General features: G+C 41.6%; 1 protein-coding gene across 5 annotated transcripts in view; it reads right to left on the bottom strand.

The window, feature by feature from the left end:
• Positions 1 to 15375, bottom strand: part of TGFBR2 (transforming growth factor beta receptor 2) — a 57227-nt gene extending 41852 nt beyond the window's left edge. Inside the window, exons 1-2 of one of the 5 annotated variants that reach the window (XM_032182653.1) lie at positions 15032 to 15357; positions 7822 to 7854 (exon numbers count right to left, since the gene is read on the bottom strand). In XM_032182653.1, the coding sequence (XP_032038544.1) occupies positions 7822 to 7854; positions 15032 to 15113 (115 nt within the window). In that variant the 5' untranslated portion in view covers positions 15114 to 15357. Of the gene's footprint in view, positions 1 to 4830; positions 6381 to 7821; positions 7855 to 14881; positions 14952 to 15031 lie in introns of those variants that run through there. The other 4 variants (XM_032182650.1, XM_032182649.1, XM_032182652.1 and 1 more) reach the window with 4 other exon arrangements.
• Between the last annotated feature and the right edge of the window lie 8763 nt (positions 15376 to 24138).

Below are 24138 nucleotides of genomic sequence, written 5' to 3'. Positions count from 1 at the left end.
GAGGAATTCAAACCAGAGCTCCTAATCTTTTCCCATACACAGCTCCACATTGAGCCCTGTAACAAGGTCTTCACTACTGCACCTTTTGTGTCACTGCTGGAGCATGTCAAAGTCATGGGTTAAGGGCTGCTTGGTGCCTCTGACCAGGACCTGGATGTTCCTGAAGCACGATCTAAAGCAAACTAAAAAAACTGGGATTGGAAGTGACCGAAAAAAAATGTCTTCAGCCACGGCACGGCCACAGGCCAACTTAAACAAGCATGTGCTCAGCATGGGGACAATCTCTGTCTCATACTATAGAAAACGGTATGTGTGCACACCTACTGCTACCGAATCAGGACAGAATTTCTGTATTTTATAACACAACAATAAGTGTGGGGAGAAGCTGTGTACACACAAAGACTTACAGCTGCCCATTCAAAATAAGCATTTAAATGGATTAACCAGACAACTGTGCTTTCAAACCCACAATCTTTACACAGTTACATGATTCAGAGGGATTTATAAATATTTGTTTTTCCAGATAAAGGCAGGGTATTAGCAGGATTTTTTTTTTTTTTTAAAGTGCTTTCACTGCCACTATCCCTCCTTTCCAGCCATAAACAAACAAATAAAATAAAACAAGGAAACAAAAACAAGGCTTTGCTGAAGGTGCAAAATTTGTAGTCACGGTTTAAGTCTTGTGTACTTCGCTTTAAACTTAATATAAAATGAAAATTTACTAATGTGGAGTGCAGACCACCTCATTTTCTTTAGCTTTTTGAAGACCTCTATAATTCAGAAATATTTGGGAGAGATGGAATTCAAGTTAAGGCACATCTCCCAACCAAACGATGCTCCCACTATGGTCCTAGTTTACAGTATCATCCATGCATTCTGATAAAACAGAATCCTGTGCAATTTCTTTCTCTAGACCTAAGCATAACCCATCCTTCCTGGTCTGTTTGAAAAACAGTTTCCAAATAAGAAGTCTCACTTAACAAATCCACATCCTTTGCACACACAGAGACTTCTCTGTCAGTCACTGATGGGCAAACATGTTTATGCAGGAGCTCTGTTCAGAGCTCTTTTTTGCTGTAAGGAGCCATTTTCCTCCAGGAAAATGTTTATGAACCATTCTGTCCTCACACAGCACGATTTGAATGACAGATTCAGGAAAACAGTGTGAAAAAGAAATTACTCTCTTTCATAATCCATCAGCTCAGCTAAAATAGTAAATCAGATGAAAGTTAGACTCAAATGTAATCCCTTGGGAGTAGAATCACTTTGAATGGATTTGGGAAAAAACACACACATCCTTCTCAAATTCAGTAGCTTGGATGGTTATATTTGTCTCTGTCAAGTTACATGCAAAGAATCAGAATAACACGATTTAATACCCTGGGGATGTGTTCTCTTGATAGATGCATCTAACTTCCACAACCGTTAATGGGAATTATATACTGAGTATTGAGAAAAGAGCACATGCATAAAAATACACACTTTTAATGACATCCAAATTTAGGAAAACTTTCTTTTGTTGACTGCTTTCACTGAAATCCTACTGCTGTCACATGCTGCTACAGAGTTATCAGATTTCTTGGTAAAGAAGTATCTCTATCAGCAAAGCAGCATCTCCTTTATCTGCTGAGGGTAAATTTGCTAGCATACCCCTCAGGTATTAGCTGTTCCTTTTAATGCCTTTGCAAATGACTCCCTGCAGTTACCTTTGGGACTGTGACTCAGCAGCTGGCAATACCATCCCACTGAAATAAGGGAAAGAGTAAGTCAGCTCCTCCATTTCTGTTTGAGGCTGAAATTTTACTAGGCTTAAAGAAAAACAAAGACCATGGGTGAAGCCTACCCATTGTGAAATAGTAAGGTGTTTCGCCCATAAATACATCCCTTGAAAGTTCACTGAGAGGTCCTTATCATTGCCATTATTCCTAAACCACAAGTGTGAGTAAATCATTATGTTTATTATAAAATTGAATATTTTTACAACAATCTCTTCTGTATTTGTGCATGGTCCAGCCCCTGAGCCCTCACATTTAAAAAAAAAAAAAAAAAAAACAGCACTAGACACTCAAAAGTTTGCATGTAGGAATATACCAATTCTCACTACGTACAATACAACATTACCCACTCTTTGCAGCAGCCAGGCGCCAGAAAGGTTGGCATTGTGGTGTATGGTAAGGACATTCCTCCCTTAGACAGAGCTCAGTAGGAAGGAACTTGCCAGTCTAAAATATTTAGTCTACCTGCCTGAAGATGTGTGAGGGACTGCAGGCTCTTCTTTGTTTATGATGAGCCAGAATAAAATTGTAAATAAACTCAGAATGTGAAGTGTACACATGGAGTTGTATTTCTAGGGTTTTCCCCTCCCCGTTGCTATTGATAGGGCCATTGTTTCCAAAATCCCGCTATTCCAGGTCCTCAAGCTACAGCCTATGTCATTCTCAAGAACACAGTCTTTCAGCAGCACTCCAAGACGGCATACATGCTTGCAAGTGGCCTCCTTTAGAATAAACATTATAAAGAGGAAAGCAATTTAAATGTCTGCAAAAGAGTGACTTCTGTTGAAGGAATTGTTTCAGGGAGAAAGCTAGGAAGAGAGAAGACAAACACAAGAGCAAGTGCATCAAGCAGCAGCTCGGAAGCAAATCATTCATTTTCTCTTAATTTTCACCCAGGTATCTCACAATTTCATCCAATTACCTCAGAATTTCTTCTAACAACTGAGAACTACAGAAAGTAAAATACAGTGATAGTTCATAAAATTTTTAATGGTGCAGTTCATTTCTGGCATCAGAAACAAACATTTCTCATTCTGCTCCCACAAGACAGAAGATGTTTGCTGTCACATGCATGAGTTGAATTTAATAGGTCAGGATCTTCAGCAGATGCTAATCTATGATTTGAGCGCTGTTATGTCAAATTATACTAGCTGATGTTTAACAGTTTTGAGTCACTGAATGTTTCTGGATATTGGTCATAGCAGATAATCATCCTTTATCGGGAGGGAACTCACTCAACTATAGAAATCAGTAATAGTCTGCAGGATGTCTATGGGTTCTTATGAAATGCCTTGATCACTTTAATCAAACGCCAAGTGGATTAATAATTCCGTCAGGAAAATACTGTTTCAACAACTGTCATTGAGAAAGCTGTGCATAACATAGCCATAGTGGCTGAACTGCTCAGCATCCCTTTAAATATCACAAGCAAGTTGTGGGCTTTGTTATGGTTTCTGGTGTAGCTGTTCAGTGACGTGGGCATCTCATTCTCTAAAGCTGTCGCTTTGGCATTTTTCACAAATACTACACTCACGCAGAACAAAATATGTTTTCCAAAGTGTTCTCACAAAACAGAACAATTCCAAGCTTTCCAAACAAAATAATATCTTAATTTATACCAGAGGGAAGTGCTCTGTACGAATGGAGACATTTTTTAAATTCCTTGGATACAAAATTTTATAACTCATGCATATTTGAAATATCCTTCAACTGGGTTAGCTAGCTGAGTGCCTTAACTGTTTGTTACTTCTGGAGATGCTAGTACTAATTCTGAAAGACATGAGCGAAACCAGCCTGGTTGTTACCAGCTGTATCACAGATTCTTAGGTTATAGGACCTTTATGTCAGAAAGTGCTGGGATGATTTTCCCAGTCCAACCTTCTGTAAGTGAAATCATTCCACTCAGCTACTTTTGCATCAAGCCCAAATTTCTGTGGGTATATCTATAAAAAGTAAAACCCTGCCTCGACATAGTGATTCACATTGGGAAGTCCATTATATCCCTTGACAGGGCTCTACTAATGTAATTATCCTCTTTGTTAAAAATGCACACCCTGCTTTTAGAGTGATTTAGTTCACCTAGAGTTTCCATCTGTTGGAATGGGTGCTTGTTTACGTTCATAATCTCATCTCCCTGAAGAGCAAAAAACAAACAAACAAAAACAACAACAAAAAAACAAGTTAGCCCTGCTTAACACTTTATTTCCATCAGTAACTGTGAATAAACTACTCACAGTTTACCATTCTGACAGAGCAAACTTAGCTAGGCTGCACCACCTTACATTTGCCTTGAGGCAAATGCTCCCAGTTCCTGGTGTTTATGGGTTTGTTATCTTACGAAGGCATGGCAAACTGCCTGCATACCTCACCAAATCTGTATCCAACCATAGAATAGCAGATCTACGTACTGTTCCTAATTCTTTTGTTCTTGTTATGTCCAAAACCACAAGTCTTTCATTTTCAAAAGCCACGCAAGCGTAACATTAAATCCACACCTAAAAACGCTAACAAGGCAGTATGGCTCCCTGATCAAACAATACCACCTCCTTCCTAAGCCACTGTGGGCCTAAAGACAATTGAGTGGAAATTACAGCTCTCTGCAGAGCTATCTACACCTGTGTTTCAAAAAGCCAAAATGGAAACTTAAAACAAAATCCACCTTTTAAAAGAAAGGGTGATGACTGTATTGGTAGCATAACTACCCATGCTAAGCAACAGCTTGGCAAGGCAGGTGTCAGTGTTTTCTATTTCTAGGTGTGTGGTTATGATAGTGGTAAGCGTGCCTTGTCATTAACTTCCAAGGGTAAGATACTTCAAATAATTAGTGGTTTGCTTCTAGCATTTGCTACCCACCTCCAACCATAAGAAGGCCAATATGTTTCTGACTTCAAACCACTAGTAGGTATGTGTTTGACAATCACACTACATGTCACCAGAACAGAGCACCAGCCAAGTTAGGGGAAGTGCAAGTTGGCTGAAGTGTGAATAATATATACGTAGACAACCGGGGGAAGAGTTAGGCCTTAAATAGTCAAACCAAACCTTGTGCCCTCACCATTCTCTGGCAGCTGCTAACACACAGTTTCTTAAGCAAAGAAAAATGAGGAAAAGGGGGAAGAGCAAATTGGATCTTGTTGAAGTTGGCAGGGTATTTGAGGCTGACAAGGATTCCTGGATGCTCTGAGGGTTATCATCCAGAATTTCTGTTGAGAAAAACAGTGGTTATGACACTCTTTAAACTTAAATTTCCCAATCACAATAGACCAGTGTTGAAACTACCTCTGTTCATTTCCCACAATTTCTATAATTGTCTATAGAAACAATAATTGACACATCAATGCGTTTATTTTTTCATAGCTGTTTAGCAGAACTAGTTCAAACTGTGGAAATTCTAATACAAATAACTGTACTGAAGTTTAACAGTTGCGTAAGAAATACAATGGATGACATCCTGGGAAGCTGGAGATCTGGGTTTGGGTCTCCAGAGACTGAGTGAGACTGAGCCCTGGTTTCTCATTTCCTAGCTCACTGTTTTAACCAAAGGTCAAGATGCAAAAACTGTGTTCAGTTACAAGTCACTGTCAAGCCTTACCTCCTCCTCCCATGTAAAAGAAGGAGCCTCTAAGTCACTCCTACACACAGAAGCAGCTTTTGTACCTAAATCACATATTTTCAAATCTTCCTTCTAGCATCAAACACCTAGCTTTAAAACAATGCAAAGTTTACCCATGCTCGGTTACTCATCCTAAATCTCATCTTGCTACATCTCCATGATTTAATTTGAATCATCTTTATATCTTCCCTTCTACACATTAAAGGCAGGGGACATGTACGTATGGGAAGCTCTAGGCTGCTTCTTGTTGCACTAACATTCACAGTACTAGCATGGCTTCAGGGAGGAGTGGGAACAGCAAAGCCCCCAGCCAGGCAAAAATTTCAAGGCAAAAGTATAAAATGTGAGAGGTAAGGAATGTGTAAGAAGGAGATGAAGGAAAAAAGAAGAACAACAATGAAGAAACCCTTTTTGATTGTGTTCCCTTTTCCCAAAGAGTTCACCAATCTTTTCCTGCTGAACATCTTGCTGTTTTTTTTTTTTTTTTATCAGCCACAGGCAAATGGGGAGCAGGTATGGCTTTAGTTACAACCAGACAATGTGGTATTGCTGTTAACACGCAAACTTGGGCTACGCCAGCTTTGTAAGCCTGATGGCCTGGCATTGTACACACCAGATGAGAATAGTACAAATGAAATAAAAGCATCAGATTCCCAGATTTTTGACTTAAGGCATTCCCTTGTGGTAAAGTTGGGCAAGGAAATGGAAGAACTGACTGAGGGAAAGGGGGTATTCAATAGCTGAGAAGCACGTATTTGCTGACCTAGTTATTTTGTGAAAGCTTCAATAAAGGGGCTTACGAAGTCATGACTATTACATGGTACTCTCTGATCTTTTCATGGGGATGAGAAACGGTTGTTTCCAGTTTAAGGAAAAAAAAAAGGTTCTGTATGTAAAGTCTCTCTTTGTTGTGCTATGAACTCCCTGGAGAGAATATCAGTCACCCTGCAGGGGCTGGAATAATGAATGAATCCATCAGGGAACAGCCTTTCTTCTCCTCTGACATGCTTCGGGGGACCACACGCACACACGTCCACCCTTTCTCTGCAGAGTGCTGCCTCTACAGCCCCAATCAGTCTCAGCCAGCAAGGACCTTTCCTCTCAGAGCCCATCACTGATGGAGTTTAGATACTCTCAAGCTGAGGAGTGGCATGACAGTGGACCTCCTGCTTTCGGGGCAAAGGCTCCAACCACTGTGGGAAAAGGAGGCAATGCAACCATGAAAATCAGTAATGGGAGCTGTGGGGAGGTAAAAGGTACACAGCAGGGCAGCTGGCCAACTGCCACAGCACGGTCATTGCAGAACCATAGATCTCCCTGCATGCTGAAGACAAACGAGAAGGGTAATTGCTGCATGCTTGCAGGCAGAACCAGCCAAGGGAAATAAAGGACCAACAACCACCTGCATACAACAGCTCTTCTCTTGAGATCCTCTCAGGTTCCTGATCATAGATTGACAAATTTGTACTGTTCAAATCCTCATTAATTTCTTCCCATTAGTGAAGCATGCAAAGATTTATTTCTTCTTTCCTGTACTCCTGTGAGTTTGTCAAGGAGAAGGAGACATGCTGGAGTTTCTACCCAGTCACAGGAAACCCAGTTACAGGAAAGTTTAAGATAGCTGCAGAGCTAGAGGGGGTGGTGTCCTGAGAGCTGAAGGCGACCAACTACCACGTGAACTCCAGAAGCAACTCAGTGCTGGTCATATGTCGAACTCACCAGTGTGATTTTATCATCATTCCATCTTATCACTATTGTTAATATAATGAAAAATTACATCCTTAAAGGCATATGTTTTTATCCTAAAATAGGCTGCATTTTAAAGGTGAATAAAACACAGCCTATGGAATCTCTTGCTCAGACTAACAGAGACGTGCTGCTCTACATGATTTAGTAGCCTCACAGTGACTTGAAGAGAAATAAATGAGCATGTAGCTACAGTCTTCCCTTCAGCAGTGGCCTGAAAATTGCATGGTGGATACTGACTATCTACTGAAAGAATATTTTAATGGACTAGAGAGTTGGAAAAAGAAACCTGTGGAAAGCAAAAAGCATAATTACATCATATTTCCCTGAGCATTCATTTTAATGGGCAGAAGTTATTCACAAATGCTACTCTCATGGAGCACATAGTAAATACAGAAGGTTATGGTCCTGATGTAACTGACTTCAGATTTGCTCCAGCCACAGTTCCCAAAGAGCATAGGGAAGTTGATTAGGGCAGCCAGATTCCACTAAACACAGGGCAGCAGTCAAAGAAAATGTTAGAAAATTTTGGCTCCCTTTGAGCACTAAGAGTTTTTTACTACATAAGTACTGCATAAGTACTGTGGCCCATTGCTGTTCTGCAGCTGTATGCAGTGAGCTGTCAGTAGTATCTGATCTGCTAATTAGACCTCGAGGATTGGAACAGATTGGCATCTCAAGACTTACAAGAATCCTGGATAGCTGCTTCTGCTTCCTTCCCTGAAAATAACCAGAAGTCATCCATTAGTAATCATCTGTGGTCTGTTTCAAAGTTCACTCTCTTGTACAGCAACATCAAAAATGTACTTACATTAGTTAGTGAGATGAAATCTACAAAATTACCACATTATCTTCCAAAAGCCCCAGGCACAAGCTAGCCATGCCAACAGGTGATGTATACGGCGCGCTTATTTCCAATTCTGTGCTGCAGAATCCATGGCAGGATTATAAACAGAGGGAGCTGGTTCACCTGCATCTCACATCTAAAATATCTAGACTCAGAAGAACCACAGGCTAACTCCTGGAAAGCCTAACTGAAGTGCCTTTTCTTTCTAAGTCAATGAAATGAGTACCAGCTCATTCAGGACACTTCTGGATGAGACCTTAAAAAATTAAAACACGTCCACATTTTGAGGAGGAGTTTGCCCCTTAGTCCTTATTTCCCACTCTCCACTTTGCTTCCTTACTAATTACACCAGCATTAGTAGCTTATCAGTGATGAGGGAGCTTTGATTTTCATACAGCTTGGGGAATGTACGTGACTGCTTTTGAATTAAAAGCCTGGCCTTGATGAAAAATAATCCCTCTTGTACATTTCTCTTTTTTGGGACCACCTATCCCCAATCAATTAATCTCCATCCTCACAAACTCTCCTCCCATCATTCTTACTGGGCAAAAACCCTTAATGATATATTGCAAGAAGTTTGGAAACACTTCCTTTCCCTTGACTGACCAAAACCTCTCCTTCCTAAAGTTGCGAGGCCTACAAAATGCTGCAGTCAAACGACTCTTTTGCTCCAAGAAAGAGAACCAGAGAACCAGATCGCTCTGGCTCCTGTAAGATTGATATCACAAAAGCCCCCCCGAGGGAATTACAGCCTCATAACATACAGTTGCCTATTATTTATTCCGTAGCCAGATTCTCAGCTGGTATAAATCAGAGCAGGTTCCTTGCCTTCAACAGAGGAAAGCTGATTTATGCCAGCTGACAGTCTGGCCCTGCATGCGTTCCACTTGCACAATGCTAGTTTTTAAAAGAGGCCCATTAAAGTGCCCGAGGCATGTAAGAACCACACTTGGGCCTTTACTTGGAAAATGTTGCTCGGAGGAGTAGCACTCTGAAGCCTTCCCACTGCTCTCAGAGTACGTAGTGTTCAAATCCACTTGCTTTCCTAACAGAAGGAAGTCTCTGTGCCCTGACAGAACCACCACAACCTTGGGAACACAAGATGGATTTTATAATGTCTCAGCGCAGACCGGGTTTTTAACTGAGTTTAAATGCTGAATTAAATGAAGCCCACAGGTACACCAATGCAATGTTTTGGAGGAACTGATCAAACGCATGGAGGGCAGAAGCTATCTTTCAAAAGTTGCATTACTGGTGAGTATAAAAAGCCAGAAAGAATGCGGTGTGACTTTCAAATCACTGGCTGAACTTCAAGCTTTAGCTGCTATAGAAGTCTTTCTTTTTTTCCCCTTATAAACTCAAAGATCTACTTAAGAAGGGCAACTGAGCTCTTTTGAGGATTTGGGCCAAAGTCCCTGGGTACAAATAGAATGTGTGTAGGAAACAGAAGATGGCTTTCTCATACCTCTGTCTCCAAATTATCTTTTCACAAGCACAATATTAACCCTAGTGTGTCGTGGTAGCGATGGATCTGCTGGGCCCTAAGGGGAAGGATGCTTGGGCTGTGAGGAAGAAGACTCCTCTATCCATTACTGAAATCTATTAATTTCAGGGAAATTTTTGCTAATATACTACTCTGGGTGAGTGAGGAAGCAGAATCCTGGAACCAGACTATCAGGACTGTTAGTAATAAAAATTGTGGTTCCTTGCAGGACACAAATTTCTGAATACAGTGTTAGTTAGTATGATATAAAATAAAGAGTAGAAGACACCATTCACTCTGTGCAATGCCATTCCCACCAAACAAGAAGACAAACGCATGACCACAGATCAACCTAAATAACGCTGGCAGAAAAATATTTTTCCTGTCCCACAAAATGCCGTAACATTTCATACATTTTCATATTCACAACCAGAGGGAAACAAAAATAATTTGAAGTGGTGCGGGGCTGTTTGCTCATGCATGCAAGATGAAAGAAATCAACAACCATCCAATATCCTGGAGGCAGTGGACAGAGGGAGCTCCAGATTCAGATGTTGTCTGAGTCAGGGCAGGCACTTGATCCTGCTTTTCTTCCATCCTTGACCAGTGATTATTCTAATTATTGATTAATGATTTCTCTTTCTGTCACTTCCGTATCAGAAATTCCACCCTGAACTAGGAAAAAAAAAACTGTTTCCTGATGAAAGTTTAATGGAAACTGGTACATTTCCACAAATTGTTTCAGTTTTGACAAATCAGCATTTTCCCATGAAAAACAGTGTCAAAAGCTCTCAACCAGCTCTAATTCTAACCAGATTAACTCAGGGATGAATGCCAGCAGGAAGTTCCTGCTAAATACCAGTTGTTTGAGCAAAGGAAAACTACTCCTTCCCCCAGACGATCTTCCCAGAGGTGAAAAGGCTTTAAAACCCATATGAAAAAAAAAAGGACTGGCAGTTCCATCTGTAACAACTACAATGGCATTCAGAGCAAGAGGAAAAAAAAAAAAAAAAGCATATTGAAAAAAATAATGAACAAACACTGACAAATCAGCATTTAGTATTTCTCCCACCACTGTTAGTGTTATTGTTTCTTTAAATCTGAAACAGTTGCTGAACTTTGCAGCAAAGCAAACGAATGGGCATCAGTGTCTGAATCCATATGGACTGCAGGGGCAAATCCCTTGATAAAAGTGATTGCATGTTGTCACCAACAGAAATAGAATCCAGCTAGTCCCAGCGAGATGAGTTAGTTTTAATTACTAATATGGCTAAGTTTTCATTGCTTGATGGTGTTTGAAGTGGTTTGTTCTCTCAATGTATCTTAACATCTGTATATTAACTAAACCCATGTCCTTTCAGGCAGCAGGATGTAAGTGGTTGTATTCAACCAATGTCAGTCCTGCCAGAATGAAGCTGTACTATGAAAAAATAACAACTGAAGGCTGAGAGCCCAATCTTGTATATATATAGTACCAATTCATGGCTTAAAACAGCATTTTCCTAAACTACAGTGTCCTGCCACAGCACCCACTCCTAGCTGCAATAGCAATATATCCCTTCTTACTTAATATAGTAAGAAGCTTTTGTAGGACTCCTATCACTTCCACCTGGCAGCAAAGTTAAACTTCCAAAGGGCTCCAAACTGCTCTGCCAAAGGCAAGGCATTTTTTTTTTCTGATTTATTTTGGCCTATTTTAATCTTCTAGTTCATAAAAAAGCACAAGTATTTTGCCCCCACTTTTTATTTTTTTTTTTTCCTTGATAATAAGTGTTTAAAAATCCATTCCCATTATTCTCTAGGAATAAACAGAACAAATGCACAAACAGAAATAAACAAAAAACACACCCACAAATATCTCCTTTAACCCCAACTAAATTTAAGGCTAAAAACCTATTAAGTGAAACAAAATCTCAGCTTCAAGCCTCTTAGACTAGGTATCAAGTCCTAGTCCTAGTCCTTTCTTTTTCATGACAGGACTGGTTCTCTACTACTCTGTGCGGGGAATCTCTTGTGCTCTGCAACATCTGCACAAAACTAGTTCATATCTTGGTCCATTTTACTGAATTCACAATGCTCTGGTGATATAAGCCAATTAGTGTCCATAGGACATGCCTACCTGGCAAAAGAGCTCCTATGTGGCAAAGATGACATTGCACCACTGTTCCCACCCACCTTGGAGCACCCCTTGGTTCTTCTGCTCACCAGATGTCAGAGGAGACAGGGGCACCTCCATCCTGCTGAGCTCAGGACCATGGAGCCACAAAGATGGCTGGAAGCCCTGACTGTCACTGTGCCACCAACACTGACCTGCAGACATGCCAACAGTGTGGAGGCTGCATGGATCACTCTCAGATCAAGATCTGTCATTGTGCTAGTGATAATATTTCAATCTAGCTGACAGAAACGCATTTGGTTTCCAAGACATTAATAAATTGACCCCAAAGAGCTGGTTGTGCTCATTCTTGCTACCTTTAAGTCAGGCACATATCTTCTGAGGTCAGAGGAGAAGTGATACAAAGTGAACATGGCATAGACAAAAAACTCCCTATGCCATGAATGCAAAAGTATTATCTTAAAAATATCTCTTAGAGGAAATATAACCATGGGAAACCCCAACAACTGGTGCTACAGTGACAGCTTACTCTCCCCCCTGCCAAAGTGCAACTCTTTTCTAAAAGACTAGTTCTGAGAAGGGAAAAGGAAAAAAAAATTTTTTTTTTTTTCCTTAGTAAGTCTGACACCATCTTTGCTCCTGAATTCAGAATAAGCTTTGTCACAACGACAACTTTTATCAGCCATCATTATAGCACAGTGCGCCTTTGAAACTATAACAACTCCTTCCAGAAAGGACTATTTAATTTTGAAGCAATGCTGTTTGGCTAAATGTAGGTCATATAATATTTTTATAAAATATAAGCAGAAAAACTATGAATATGAAAAAGTGATATATTCCATTGCCCTTTTTTTGGAAATTGGTTTTGAAACAGTTTTAGGAAACTCATGTGCTATAGCTCTATGTAACTTCACTGACAGTAATGGAACTACATTCATTTGCAGCAGCTTAAGATCTGGCTCATCATTTTTTGATAGAAACCATTCCTATACGGCATTCACCATCTGAATATTATATTAGTATGTTAATGGCAAAGAGCTCAGAATAGCAATTAAATAAAAGTGATTTTCAAAGTCTCAGGTATAAAGTTCTCAGAATTCAAGGATACCCCATAAATAGAAAAATTGCAATAATATCTCTGTTCTGTTCCAACTTCCCTCCTGAAATAACTGGAAATTTGCCAGAGCTTTAGTGGGGGACAGGAATGCATTTTAGATTTGATCACGTTACAGACATGTTCCACCATGTTACGAAGATGTTTGTTCTCATACTTCCCTCTTGCAACTCTCTGAAGCTCTACGCTTGATTTTATTACTTTTAAATCAACTATCATAAGGCTTTTAAAAGATAAGGAGACAATAATGAAAGTAAGAGCTTGAATGAATGGAGAAATTAGGTTCCAGATATGCAGAAATAAACAACTATTACACAGATTATTGCAAAGCACAAATTTCTGTTTTTAATACCCAAAATGCAAATTACAAATTCATATTCAGTTGGACAGTTGGACACAGCAGCGTCGATTTCTTGTGTAGCCAACTGATAGTTTGCCCAGCCATTTATTGGTTAAACACACAATATAGCATCTTCAACCACACACACACAAAAAAAAAAAAAAAAAGAAAGAAAAAAAGAAAGAAAACACAATGTCCCCTTACTCTATGGAAAAATCTGTAATCACTTGTGTCTAGCACAAGATATTACGGAATCTGTTTCAAAGCAGATAGTGGCAATTGGACCTGTTGGTGAATTTGTGATTTTCTCCAGATTCTTTATGGGAATGTACCATCCTTGTCTAATGATTTGCTGTGAAGAGTGATCAGAAGAAATTTTAGCTAGGGCTCTATCAACCTCCTCAGCAACAAGCACCAAGTGGCTAGCAGGCACACCTGGGAAGTGACTGATATCTCTCCTGTCTCATCCCCACTGACCTGTTGAGCTATTGATTCCTATAGTAGTCAGTCAGATTGCTATAGTAAGACAGTAGCTTTTCCCTCACCCCCCATTTTGCTTTCCCAAAATAACATTTGGCAGCTCTAGTTTTCATTTTGATGCCAAATAACAACCAATACTCAAACCCCAAACTTTCTGTCCCCAACAGAACTGTTGTTTTCTGAGCAACTTTACCTGCTATGCATGCAATAAGATACTGCAGTAGTTATTAAAACAATTTTCAACAAGTTTTGAAGCTGCAAATTACCTGACAACAGGTGAACTCAGTTTTGGTTATTATAGACTGTAGATAAAGATCTATGCAGGCTGAGTGAAAAAAAGCATAATAATAAATGACACGAGACTAACAAAATTGGAGCTTTTTCATTTAGAGATGTGTGTAATAGGAATAAAGAACAAATCTGGGGCTGGTGTCAACATAAGAGCCCTCAGTAATTAAATATGATTTATATCGATCAGCAATATCAATACGTAGCAAAATCAGTAAGAAGCCGCACACCTCAAATTTAAACCAATAACGTGATTGAGCTCTGGGACACCACTGTGCCTTATCCTTGAGTTGTTTTTAATTCATCTGACCTAAGCTCACATGAGTAACTCTGCAGGTATGCGAAACCTGTTGACTTTGACAGGATTATTAATAAAGCATGGAGTTATTCACGCCGTACGTAGCTATTGGCAGTGAGCATGCAGGAACTCTCGCCTTTACATCCTTCTGTTTTAGCAGCAGGTCTGGGACTGCTATTGACCAGGAGTGGGGACAATCAGAGGGCACAGAGCAAAGTTTGCAGGAGCTCAGGTGTGCATGCATCTGACCTGAGGGCTAAAACTGGCGATCACAGGACATCTCAGAAACACACTTAATGCTTCAAAACTGCTGCAAAACCAACACCTGAAGCACTCCGAGGTTCTTTTTTTTTAGGTGCACCGGTGGTGCAGCACAGTGATTTAGGGCCTAGCCCTGCGGTTACCGATGCTACCTCGCACGGCACCGGCAGGACGGGGAGCAAAAAGAAGCTCCTCGGGGCAGGGACCTTGCTCTCGCAGCAACCACCGAGACTCCAAACCTCCCCGCGAGGAATCCCGCAAGCCACAGGCTGCAGAGCCTCTCTCTGAGGATGTCTTCGCAAAAAAAGTGCCCGGGGGGGGACCCCGGTGCGGCCCGGCCCCAGGTGCCGCAGCCGCAGGGCCAGCCGCCGGCTCTCTGCCTGCCCTCCCCGGGCTCCCCCGGCCGGCCACGACCGTGCCTCGTTCCCTGCCAATTTTTCCCTTTTCTCCCCATTTCTCCCCTCGGCGGGCGGACCCCGGGCTTCACCGCGGACCCCCCGCTCCTTTCTCCCGGCGTTACTTTTTTTTCCAGCAGGGCACCAAACAACCGCGCTGCCCCCTCCCGTGGCGTTTCCAGCTTCCAAACTTTCTTAGCAACCGAGCCCTCCTCCCTCCTCCTCCTCCTCCTCCTCCTCCTCCTCCTCCCGAGGCACTGTCAAGCGGGACTTACCCCGAAGCGCGGCGGGGAGCGAGCTGCCCACGAGCACCCACAGGGCCAGCACCCGCAGGCTGCTCGGCAGGAGCGGAGTCATCGCGGCACGGCTCAGCACGGCTCGGCCCGGCCGGGAGGGACGGAGAGGAGGGGACGGAGGCTGGGAGGGAGGCCGGGAGGGAAGGAGGGAGGCAGGGAAGGAGGGAGGGAGGCCGCGGCTGGCAGGGCGGTGGGGGAGCGGGCTGCGCGCTTCGCCGCTCGGGACTGCGGGTGACTCACTGCAAACTTCGGTGCTGCAGGGGAAACAGGAAATCTTAAACTTCGCAAACAGCTGGGCAGGACTTTCTTACTCTCACAGTAGTTCCTTCTCTCCCCCCCACCCCCCCCCCCCACCCCTTCGCATTCACTCCCCTCCCCTGCGCTCGCTCTTTTTTTTTTTTTTCCTATTTTTTTTTTTTTAACCTCACCCCGTTTGGTGTCAATCATCTGCCAGAGGCCAGCCCCCCGCAGGTCCGGCTCTCCCACCAGCAGCCCCGAAGTACAGCCCGACTCCCCTCGTCCCCTTCCCTGCCTAGCGGGGACCGGGCACTGCCCCCAGCGAGGGGCTCAAGGGCGAGCCCGACCCGTCCTTCCTCCTCCTCCTCTCCTCCTCCTCCTCTTAGTCCTCCCGGGGGATGGCAGGGGCCGGGACTCCTGCCGTCCGGAGCACTGGGCTCCCCTTGCATCCCCATCTCTGTGCCCAGCGATGCTGCTGCATCCCCTCTCCCCTCCGGGTGCAGAAATAGACAAAAAGCCCAGCTGAATTAAAGCATGGGGCAGGGGAGGTTGAAGTCGGGGTAATAACAGGAAATGTTCACATAGACTTGCTAGGCACTCAGCTTGCAGATGTTGAAGAAGACTGTGACAACTTGTCACCTACCTCTTTTTTTTTATTTTTATTTTTTTTTCATTTTGCTCCTAAAAGGCCTGGACGTACACCACTTGCTCCAAAAAGCTGCACGTGTGACACATACAAAATTCATCACCATTTCTCACTCCATCACCATTTAGCTTTTGCCAGAGGTTTCTCCAGAAGGAAGAAATTGCACAGGGGATTCAGTGAGTGGGAGCACAGCAGTGATGCCAGCTTTGCATGGCAAAGAGACTGGGAGAACCATTAGACCCTTAGCAGGTTTAGGCTGAATTAAGCCTGAGCCTTCTGCCAATATACATCCAGCCATTGCATAAGTCTGGAGACCCACTTTTGGTCCACAAAGTCATCTTCTCTGAATGGGTGGGCATTGAATAAAAGGTAAACTGATGCCTGTGGAGATAAGTTGAGAGTGTCTGTTCAAATGTTGGTGATTCATTTCTGTCTCAGTTACAGTGCTAGTTGGAGGTACAGTTTGGGGTATTTCAGAAAAAGGACTAAGCCCTCTGGGGACATAAACGTAATCATGCTCTGAATGTCCCAGATTAACTCGGTATGAATTTGGAAATGTTTGCATAATGCATTTAATTGGCCTATAACAGACATAAAAAATCACATTGTGATTTTATGTAAATTTAGTTTTTAAAACTCCCTAAATGCATATTTTCACAGTGCAGACCCAATTTATGGTGCAAATTCTCATAAACCAAGAGCATTTTCCTCTTCCTCAACCCCCTTAAATACAGTTAAGATTCACTCCAATACAGTTGCCACTTTCCAAAGGTCAAGAAAATGTTGGATTCAGGCTAAGGACAGACTGGGAAGTTATCAAGTCCTGTACATCAACCCTGTGCTAGAAGCTGGCTGCGTTTTCAGTGATCCACTTGAATGAAAACATTTCTGAATGCCCAGCAGTATATATGGTATAACTGTATACCTTTCCCTTTCCTTGTAGCTGTCAAGCTGCAGGCCTCAAAGAGTTTCTGTTTGCTTAGAAAGTTGGCTGTGTATAATGACTGGGCTCTCCTGTTAGTCTTTGGTGACTAACTTTCAATATGGAAAGAAGCTAAATAGCCATTACATACAGATTTAGTGTTACTGTTCAAACCTGCCACAATCCAGGTGTGACCTGGTGAGCTGGCCTCTGCCTCACGTGCATTTCTCTCCATTGCACAAGTGCCATGGCTCTCCTCCCACATCTTCTGAATAGCATCTCTCCTCCAGGTCTGGGAGCAGGAAAGGGGCTTGCATGAGCTGGAGACCTTGGGGAGGCCTGTGCTCAGCCCTCCAGTGGTCTCACATCCCTGACTGCAGCCTGGCAGCACAGCCCTTTTCTCTAGCACAAGAGGCAATGCAGTCCCTGTTACTCGGTAAAGAAGAGGTCTACTGCAAGTGGACTTCAGAAGTCTGATTCTTCCACCCGAGCATTGCTTGTATTTCTGGACATGACATGCAGAGACGAGGTGCTACAGTCACTCTTTGGGTGTTCAGATAGCCCATGAGAGTGGTAGGTGCTACAGGAAAGGTTTTTGGTAGAAGGAATATATCTTGCCTTGATATCCACAGCAGAAGAATAACTGTCACAGAAGTCCATACTCAAGCTGAAGTAAATCCCCCTTCTCTTCAGAGATTTGTCCCAGACTGGCCTATTAACAAAACCTTGTCCTGCCTTTTTGAATAGTATAAGCTTCCCTGTTAGGGCCCAAATGCAAACTAATCAGGATTTCCTGGACAACCAAAATATATAAAACAAGACTAAGCTGGTCGCTTATTTCCATTTCCTTGTTCATAGTTCCCAGTTCCCTATTTGCAGAGTGCAGTTCATTACTTCTAGATTGGAACTGTGAATATTTAACTTCACCCTGACTGAAGTACGAAAGAACCGGCATTGGAGCGCCACAGACTGAAGCTGTAAATAATTAACTCCAGCCTGGCTGGATGAGAAAGGGTCAGCTAACTTCAGTTCGCTACTCGGAAAGGCAAAATACTGAAATACTGAATGCTGTGTGCTTTCTTTCTGAGCCTGAAAAAGAGATACCCGGAACACGGATAAACTGGTACCTCCTGCACCTCAGGGGCCTTCTACTGAAGACAACACAAAGTGCTTCATGCTGCAGTTTTAGGTACAGCTTTTTACAGCACTTCATAAAACCTACTGAATACAAATGATTTCTCTTTACTATTCCAAACATTTCTCAGCTTGCAGTATCATATTTCTGTCAAAATTCCATGCAGACTGCAGCATTATTCTCATACGAAGAATACTTTCAGGCTTCCACAGAACTTGCATTGTTACTAAGAACCATAATTTCACTGTACATAGCATACACTTGTAACTTAAATCATTCTGCCCAAAGCCAAGAACTGATGATGTCCCCATAAAGCTGTTATTTTGATTAGTTTATTAGGTCCAGTGTTGCTTTGCTTAAAAAGCCCACAATATGCTACTTCCCAGCTCTATTGACTCAAAATAAGGCTTCTACAGCTGCACTAACACAAGATAGTGCGCATGCCTACAATAAGCTGACATATGTGGCTTAGGGTGAGATCTCACCTTACTTTTAGCTGTCTAGAAGTTAGTCTCAGAGTGAAGTTTGACGAGATGGCGGAGGCAACTTAGAGGCTTTCACACCATCTAAAGGAGCAGCCTCATTTATTTAACTGTAGTGAGTTAGGCCCAGATCAGGCTCAAAGACCACAGGAGAGAAAACAAAGGCTGGATGAGCAGAATTGCCCTTATGGCAGCAGCAAGATATTAGGCCACCTAAATCCCTTCTGTCATGGTAGAATTGAGAGGATACTAGGTATTTTAAAAACCATTAGACACGTGAGCTGATGACACAGAATGCTGTTAGCCCAGACACCTATTTCTTAGGCATCTGAGGTTAGACAACTTGAATCCTAAAGGAAATGGTCCCGGAATTGCATACATCATATAATATAAGCTACAGAATGCTTTACTGACTGGCAAACATTGGAATTACTGCCTGTGATGTCTGTTTGGAAAGAAAAAAAGGCAATTAGAAACACAGGATGCTGATATTGCTTTGACAAAACTATTAATTACACAACTGGAATAAGTAGTTTGGCCAAAATCAAAACATAGATGACTGATTACATTTTGTCATATTACTTTCAAAAGAAAAGGGGATTTATTTTTTTTCAAATTTGACACATCCGATTCTGACATTTTTCATATGATATGTATATTTTTGTTTTGTTTTGAAGCAACCAATTAGTTCTGCATTTTTTGGTGTTCTCACCATTTTACATATAAAAGCAAGACATGAGAGCAACATACATAGCTTTGATTTCACTGCAGTGAAGGAAGTTTATTTTCAGGGAAATTTTGTCATTTCAGTTCAAATCAGAGTCAAATTTTGTAACCAAAATTTTGTCTGCAAACCAAAATTTATGTTCCTTGCAGTACTCTGTTCACAAAGCTGACATTTGTCTACTAATTTTCAAATTCAGGGTTTTTGGCATGGCATATTGGCCTTTCAGCATTCTTGATAAAAGCTCTACCCACTTTGTGAATCCTTTGCTGAACAACAACACACAGACCTCTACAGAGTAGTGTTACACAATTGTGCTTGTATCATTGCTTGCATCGTATGTCTCTCTTCATTTAGGTTACGAGAGCACAGAATTACAGCTACTATTAAATGCAGTTTTCTTCTTTTGCATAATCACCAGTTTGAACTTCTTGCTAATAATTTACACTGCTATAGGAACACACACAGCCTCGAGCAAGGACATTTACGAAAGGTTACATGCAATGCAAAATGTTTTGAAAGACTAATAAAAAGTGTTTGGACTTAACACAGCATTATGCTTATCTCACAGATATAATCAAATTAAAACATCTGTTGTGTGTAATCATCCGTCAGAAGGAGGCAATCAGCTTGTTATCAACTCCTGCATACATCAGAGGAAACAAGAATAATGTTATCTTCAAGATTTATCTTAGTAATGCTTTCTGTACAAATCTCATGAATGACACTTAGCAAAATAAAGTTTTGAAATATTATTCAAATTAGCACTAGACTCTCAGGGCACTGCTGCTCACAGGATCTCTGACTTATCTACAAATCAACAGTTTTTAGGGTTCACTGAATTGGTTTGTTCTGTGTTTACTGTGTATGTATAAATATCTCCAATAGTGAAAGCTGAAGTACAAAAATGTCAGAAAATATATTGTTCCTTCAGTGCTTCTGGCCCTGTCAGAAGCAGGAAGCACCATTAATCTCACCACACAACATTTTACATGAAGAACTCCAATCTTCTGTAAGCAAAGGATATTTCAAGAATTTTGTACTTTTTTCTTCAGTTTCATGTACTTCTCATGATTGGTATCTGAGCTGGGGAAAAACCTTGTACATTTCCGTACACATGCTTTCTCATCTCAACACTTTTACATGTACAAAGAACTCATAAAATTAAATCTAGATGAAATAGCATTTTCAACATACTTGGAATCAAATTACTGCAGATATACTTGGGAGTCACACTTATTTTTCTCAAAAATATTGTTACCCACGGAACTTATCTCCATTTCTCGTAATTTTGTACTATTTATCTTCATCAAAGCTTGTTATTTTAGGATCTTCCTCAGCAATAATTTGGACATTGGATGCCAAGCCTCAGAAATTATCTGAAGCTATCAAAGAACCTAAGTACCATAACATAGAGGCCCTTCTGTTTCATTTTTCCCACTGGAACGAAAGGGAGTTGTGAATCTATGATAGAGTATATCCCTAAATCTAATCTGAAAGAATCCAAATACTTCAACCGCAAAGCCCCAGAAACAAGGAAAGTATCCTCCCACCCCACCGGGCAGAAGATCATGCCTGTGTTATTCAGGAATGCAGTACACTGATGATGTTAAACTGACTCATTTGACCAGGATCTTTAAATAAATCTATTTGCAATAGCACAGCTGTTCCTCTCAGGAAGGAAACTCATGGTTCTATAATTTTTATCTGCAAGGCAACTTTATGATCTGTGGTCACAAGAGGTGGCTACTGTGCTTCAGAGGTCAGAAGCATGCAGTACAGGAGGATTCAGAATGCCTTGGGACTTGGATATTGTTGCAACAGAGCTGACCATGGAATGAAGGGGCTGATTGTGGCTTGCAATTAACTCAGATGCTATCATTCACTTTTGCTATTTTTCTTTTCCTGTGACTTGAGACCATTATTAAGCTAACTTGTGAGCCCAGTTCTCAGACTGTGCTCACAGTCTGTCCTACCTTCCAGACGGGCAGACCTTTCCCTTCACAGCTCAGGGAAGACTAGCAAGGCTGCCTTCAATAGGTTCAGTTCTTAGCTAGAGATGGCTAATGTTAGGCAGTCAAAATTACACAGTGCTCACCTGAAATTCTCAATATGTGTGAAGAATAGCAACTTCATCTGGTGGATGGGGACAAGGCCTGAGGGAATTAAGGACTTCTGCGAGATCTGGAAGAGAGTGCTAATCCACAGCCTCAGTGATATTCAAGGCTCTCTACATCACTACGGCAATATAAGGGCCATTAGAAAAAGCTTTAGTGCAATTTACACCCATTTTATTACCATTTTACTATATTAAACTGTTATAAATTGTCCTCAACGTAACTGAGAATTAGATGCTTTGCAGTTAATAAAAGAGGCATGATTGTCTCCACTGTCTATGGAGAAATAACACCATGCATTTTCTGTCAGTTTGGCATTTCTGGAGTGTCAGATCCCCAGGGTCTATATCCAGATATTGACTGAGAGTAGGGAACAAATTAATGGCACTGACTTTAATTCAGTCCTCAATACAGAGGCGTGTAACATTTCTTGCTCAACTCTGCCTTGTCCGTAAGAACATTTTCATGTCTCTGGTGACCTATGGCTGGAGAAAGTGATGTGGTAATTCTCCTGCCTAGTACAAATTGAGGTGCAATTGAGACTGATGAGGGATGAGAGTGCAAATGATACTTGTTGTATCTCCAAATGCTTTGAAATACAGATAAGGACACATCTAGCCCAGGACTTCCACAGTTTGATCTATCCTGAGGGACTGCTGCCCAGGTAATATGAAAACTGCTTAGAAATTGAGGAGTTCATAGGCTTTACATTGAGGTAAATAAGGCAGCCAGACAAGGGAGTTGGATGCTGTCTGGGAGAGTGTAGTGATGCTGATTAGGAAGTGAGGAGATCCTGTTGAAGTCAGGCTGAATTTTCAGAAGGACTTTTACAGTATTTGCTATTTCATGCATGCTTTTGTTTGCCATAAATACTAGCCTGGTTTTCATCTCTAACTTTCTATGATGATTTTTTTATTGCGATTCAAAAATAAGACAAGATTGAAAAATCAACTTCAGTAATCTCCATCACAAATGAAAAGTAATTTCCTGCTGTCTGCATGGCATTATTCTTGTATGATTTTAATGCCTTTCCTTTAATGGGCATATTGTTCTGAACTGACATATCTTTCTTTTCTTCCTCTTGTTGCCTTTTTTGCCTCCTTTCCTTGGGTCCTTTCCCTTATTTCTGCTATTCTCTAATAGCTCTTTCTTTCTTACGTTCTTTTCTTTGTTTATGTAGTCTGTGTGTTTTATTCTATCCACACTGACTTTTCCAGTAGGCATCAATTACAGACTGCCATTTTAAAAATAAATCCCTTCTTAACATCTTTGTAATTACCTCCACTTCAAACTGTGGCACTACTAGAAAGACTTAACAAGCTGTGTCTTCAAAAGTGTCTCTCTGTTTCTGTGTGCATGTTAACATTTCATTCGGAAGAAATTCTGCACTGTTGATTTCACAACCAACAACCACCACACTCAGTTAATTTATTGGTGGTAAAACCTTTGGATCTCATATAGTGTCTTTTAGTCAAAGCACAGGGAATTATGAAATAGGAGAGACATAATATACTTTAGAGCTCTCTTTGCCCTGCTAACTATAGTGAAGAGTCAGCTCAGGCTGTCTCCATGCCATGACTTCCCTCAACAATTCCTTCTAGCTATTCTCAGATGTGCTGAGAAGCTGTTATGTTAAGCCCTGCAAAAAGCTGTGACACAGATCCTCTTTTTCTACCAGTGCAGTCATATGTATGTGTGTGGTGCATGCAGGGTGTAGCTGAATGGGGGTTTGTGTTGCAGAATGAGCTTGACCTCCTCTGCAGAACCTCCTTCCACTTCTCTCTGATCTGCTCATGAAAAGTGAGCTTAGTGGCATGCCTGTGAGTAGAGGCTAGATCCTACTTTCACTGCTTAATTCGCAGCAAGGACACAAATTGACTCATTTGAGTGCTGAAATTCTTCCAGTGCTCTCTCACAGTTCACCGTAGGTGGGAGTTCTTCCACCCTTCCCATGGAACAAATCATTAGCTCAGATGAATGCTATTCAGACATCCTCCCAGAGTTGCTTGATGCAATCTCTGTGGGATACCCAGAGGGGCAAAAGGATAGATTAGACCAATTTACTCCCTCAGATCTGGGTTACCAGAGCCTACGCTGAGTTCAGTGAAGAATTATCTTCAATCTAACTAAACTGAAAGATAAAACATCTGCATACTTCTGACATAACCCAGAGCTGCAGCATGATGTTTCAGTCTCAGAGCACCTCCTTTCTGTCCTGCCTTCCCACCTGCTATCAGTGCGGTCTCTCACCTGCTCCTTCCACTGCCCGGGTCCTCTCTCTCAGCCTCCCCACTGCTATTTCTAGCTTCTCTGATTTCCTGCCAGCTGCCACTGGTTGCTCAGCCCTCTGCCCGTCTTGCTGGGCAGCAGCCCCAGCTGGAAGGACTTTGACATACTTGCTTTGGGTTGCCGTGCCCCTTGAAGGAATGCTGGGGTACGTGTCCCTGCTCATCCCATGTGGCTCATCCTCCAAAGCTCTTGCAGAAGCTTTTACATGGTATTTCTCTCACAGTTTCTTAATAACAGAACAAACAAACAAACAAAAACAGCAATAAAAATTAGAGAAAAAAAAAAGCAATCTAAAACACCTGTTAGGTTGTTGTTTAATTTCTTTTCTATTTAGTTGCAGTGGGCAAGAGAATTTAAAAAGTAAACATTATTTTTAATCCTGAATTGCTGTTAATACTGTGATTAAAGCCTTCTGGTGCAAGTCCTATAATCACTGGCAGAAGGCTTTTCATCAGTGCCTTTCTTCACACAAAAACATGGAGTAAGTGCTGACTTGTACTCTTAAGTACTTGGATATCTAGCTGCTGTTTATTG

Source organism: Aythya fuligula, chromosome 2 (assembly GCF_009819795.1).
Source record: "Aythya fuligula isolate bAytFul2 chromosome 2, bAytFul2.pri, whole genome shotgun sequence".
NCBI lineage: Eukaryota > Metazoa > Chordata > Aves > Anseriformes > Anatidae > Aythya > Aythya fuligula.
Note: the sequence above shows the minus strand (reverse complement) of the source record. Positions and strands in the feature narration are given on the sequence as shown.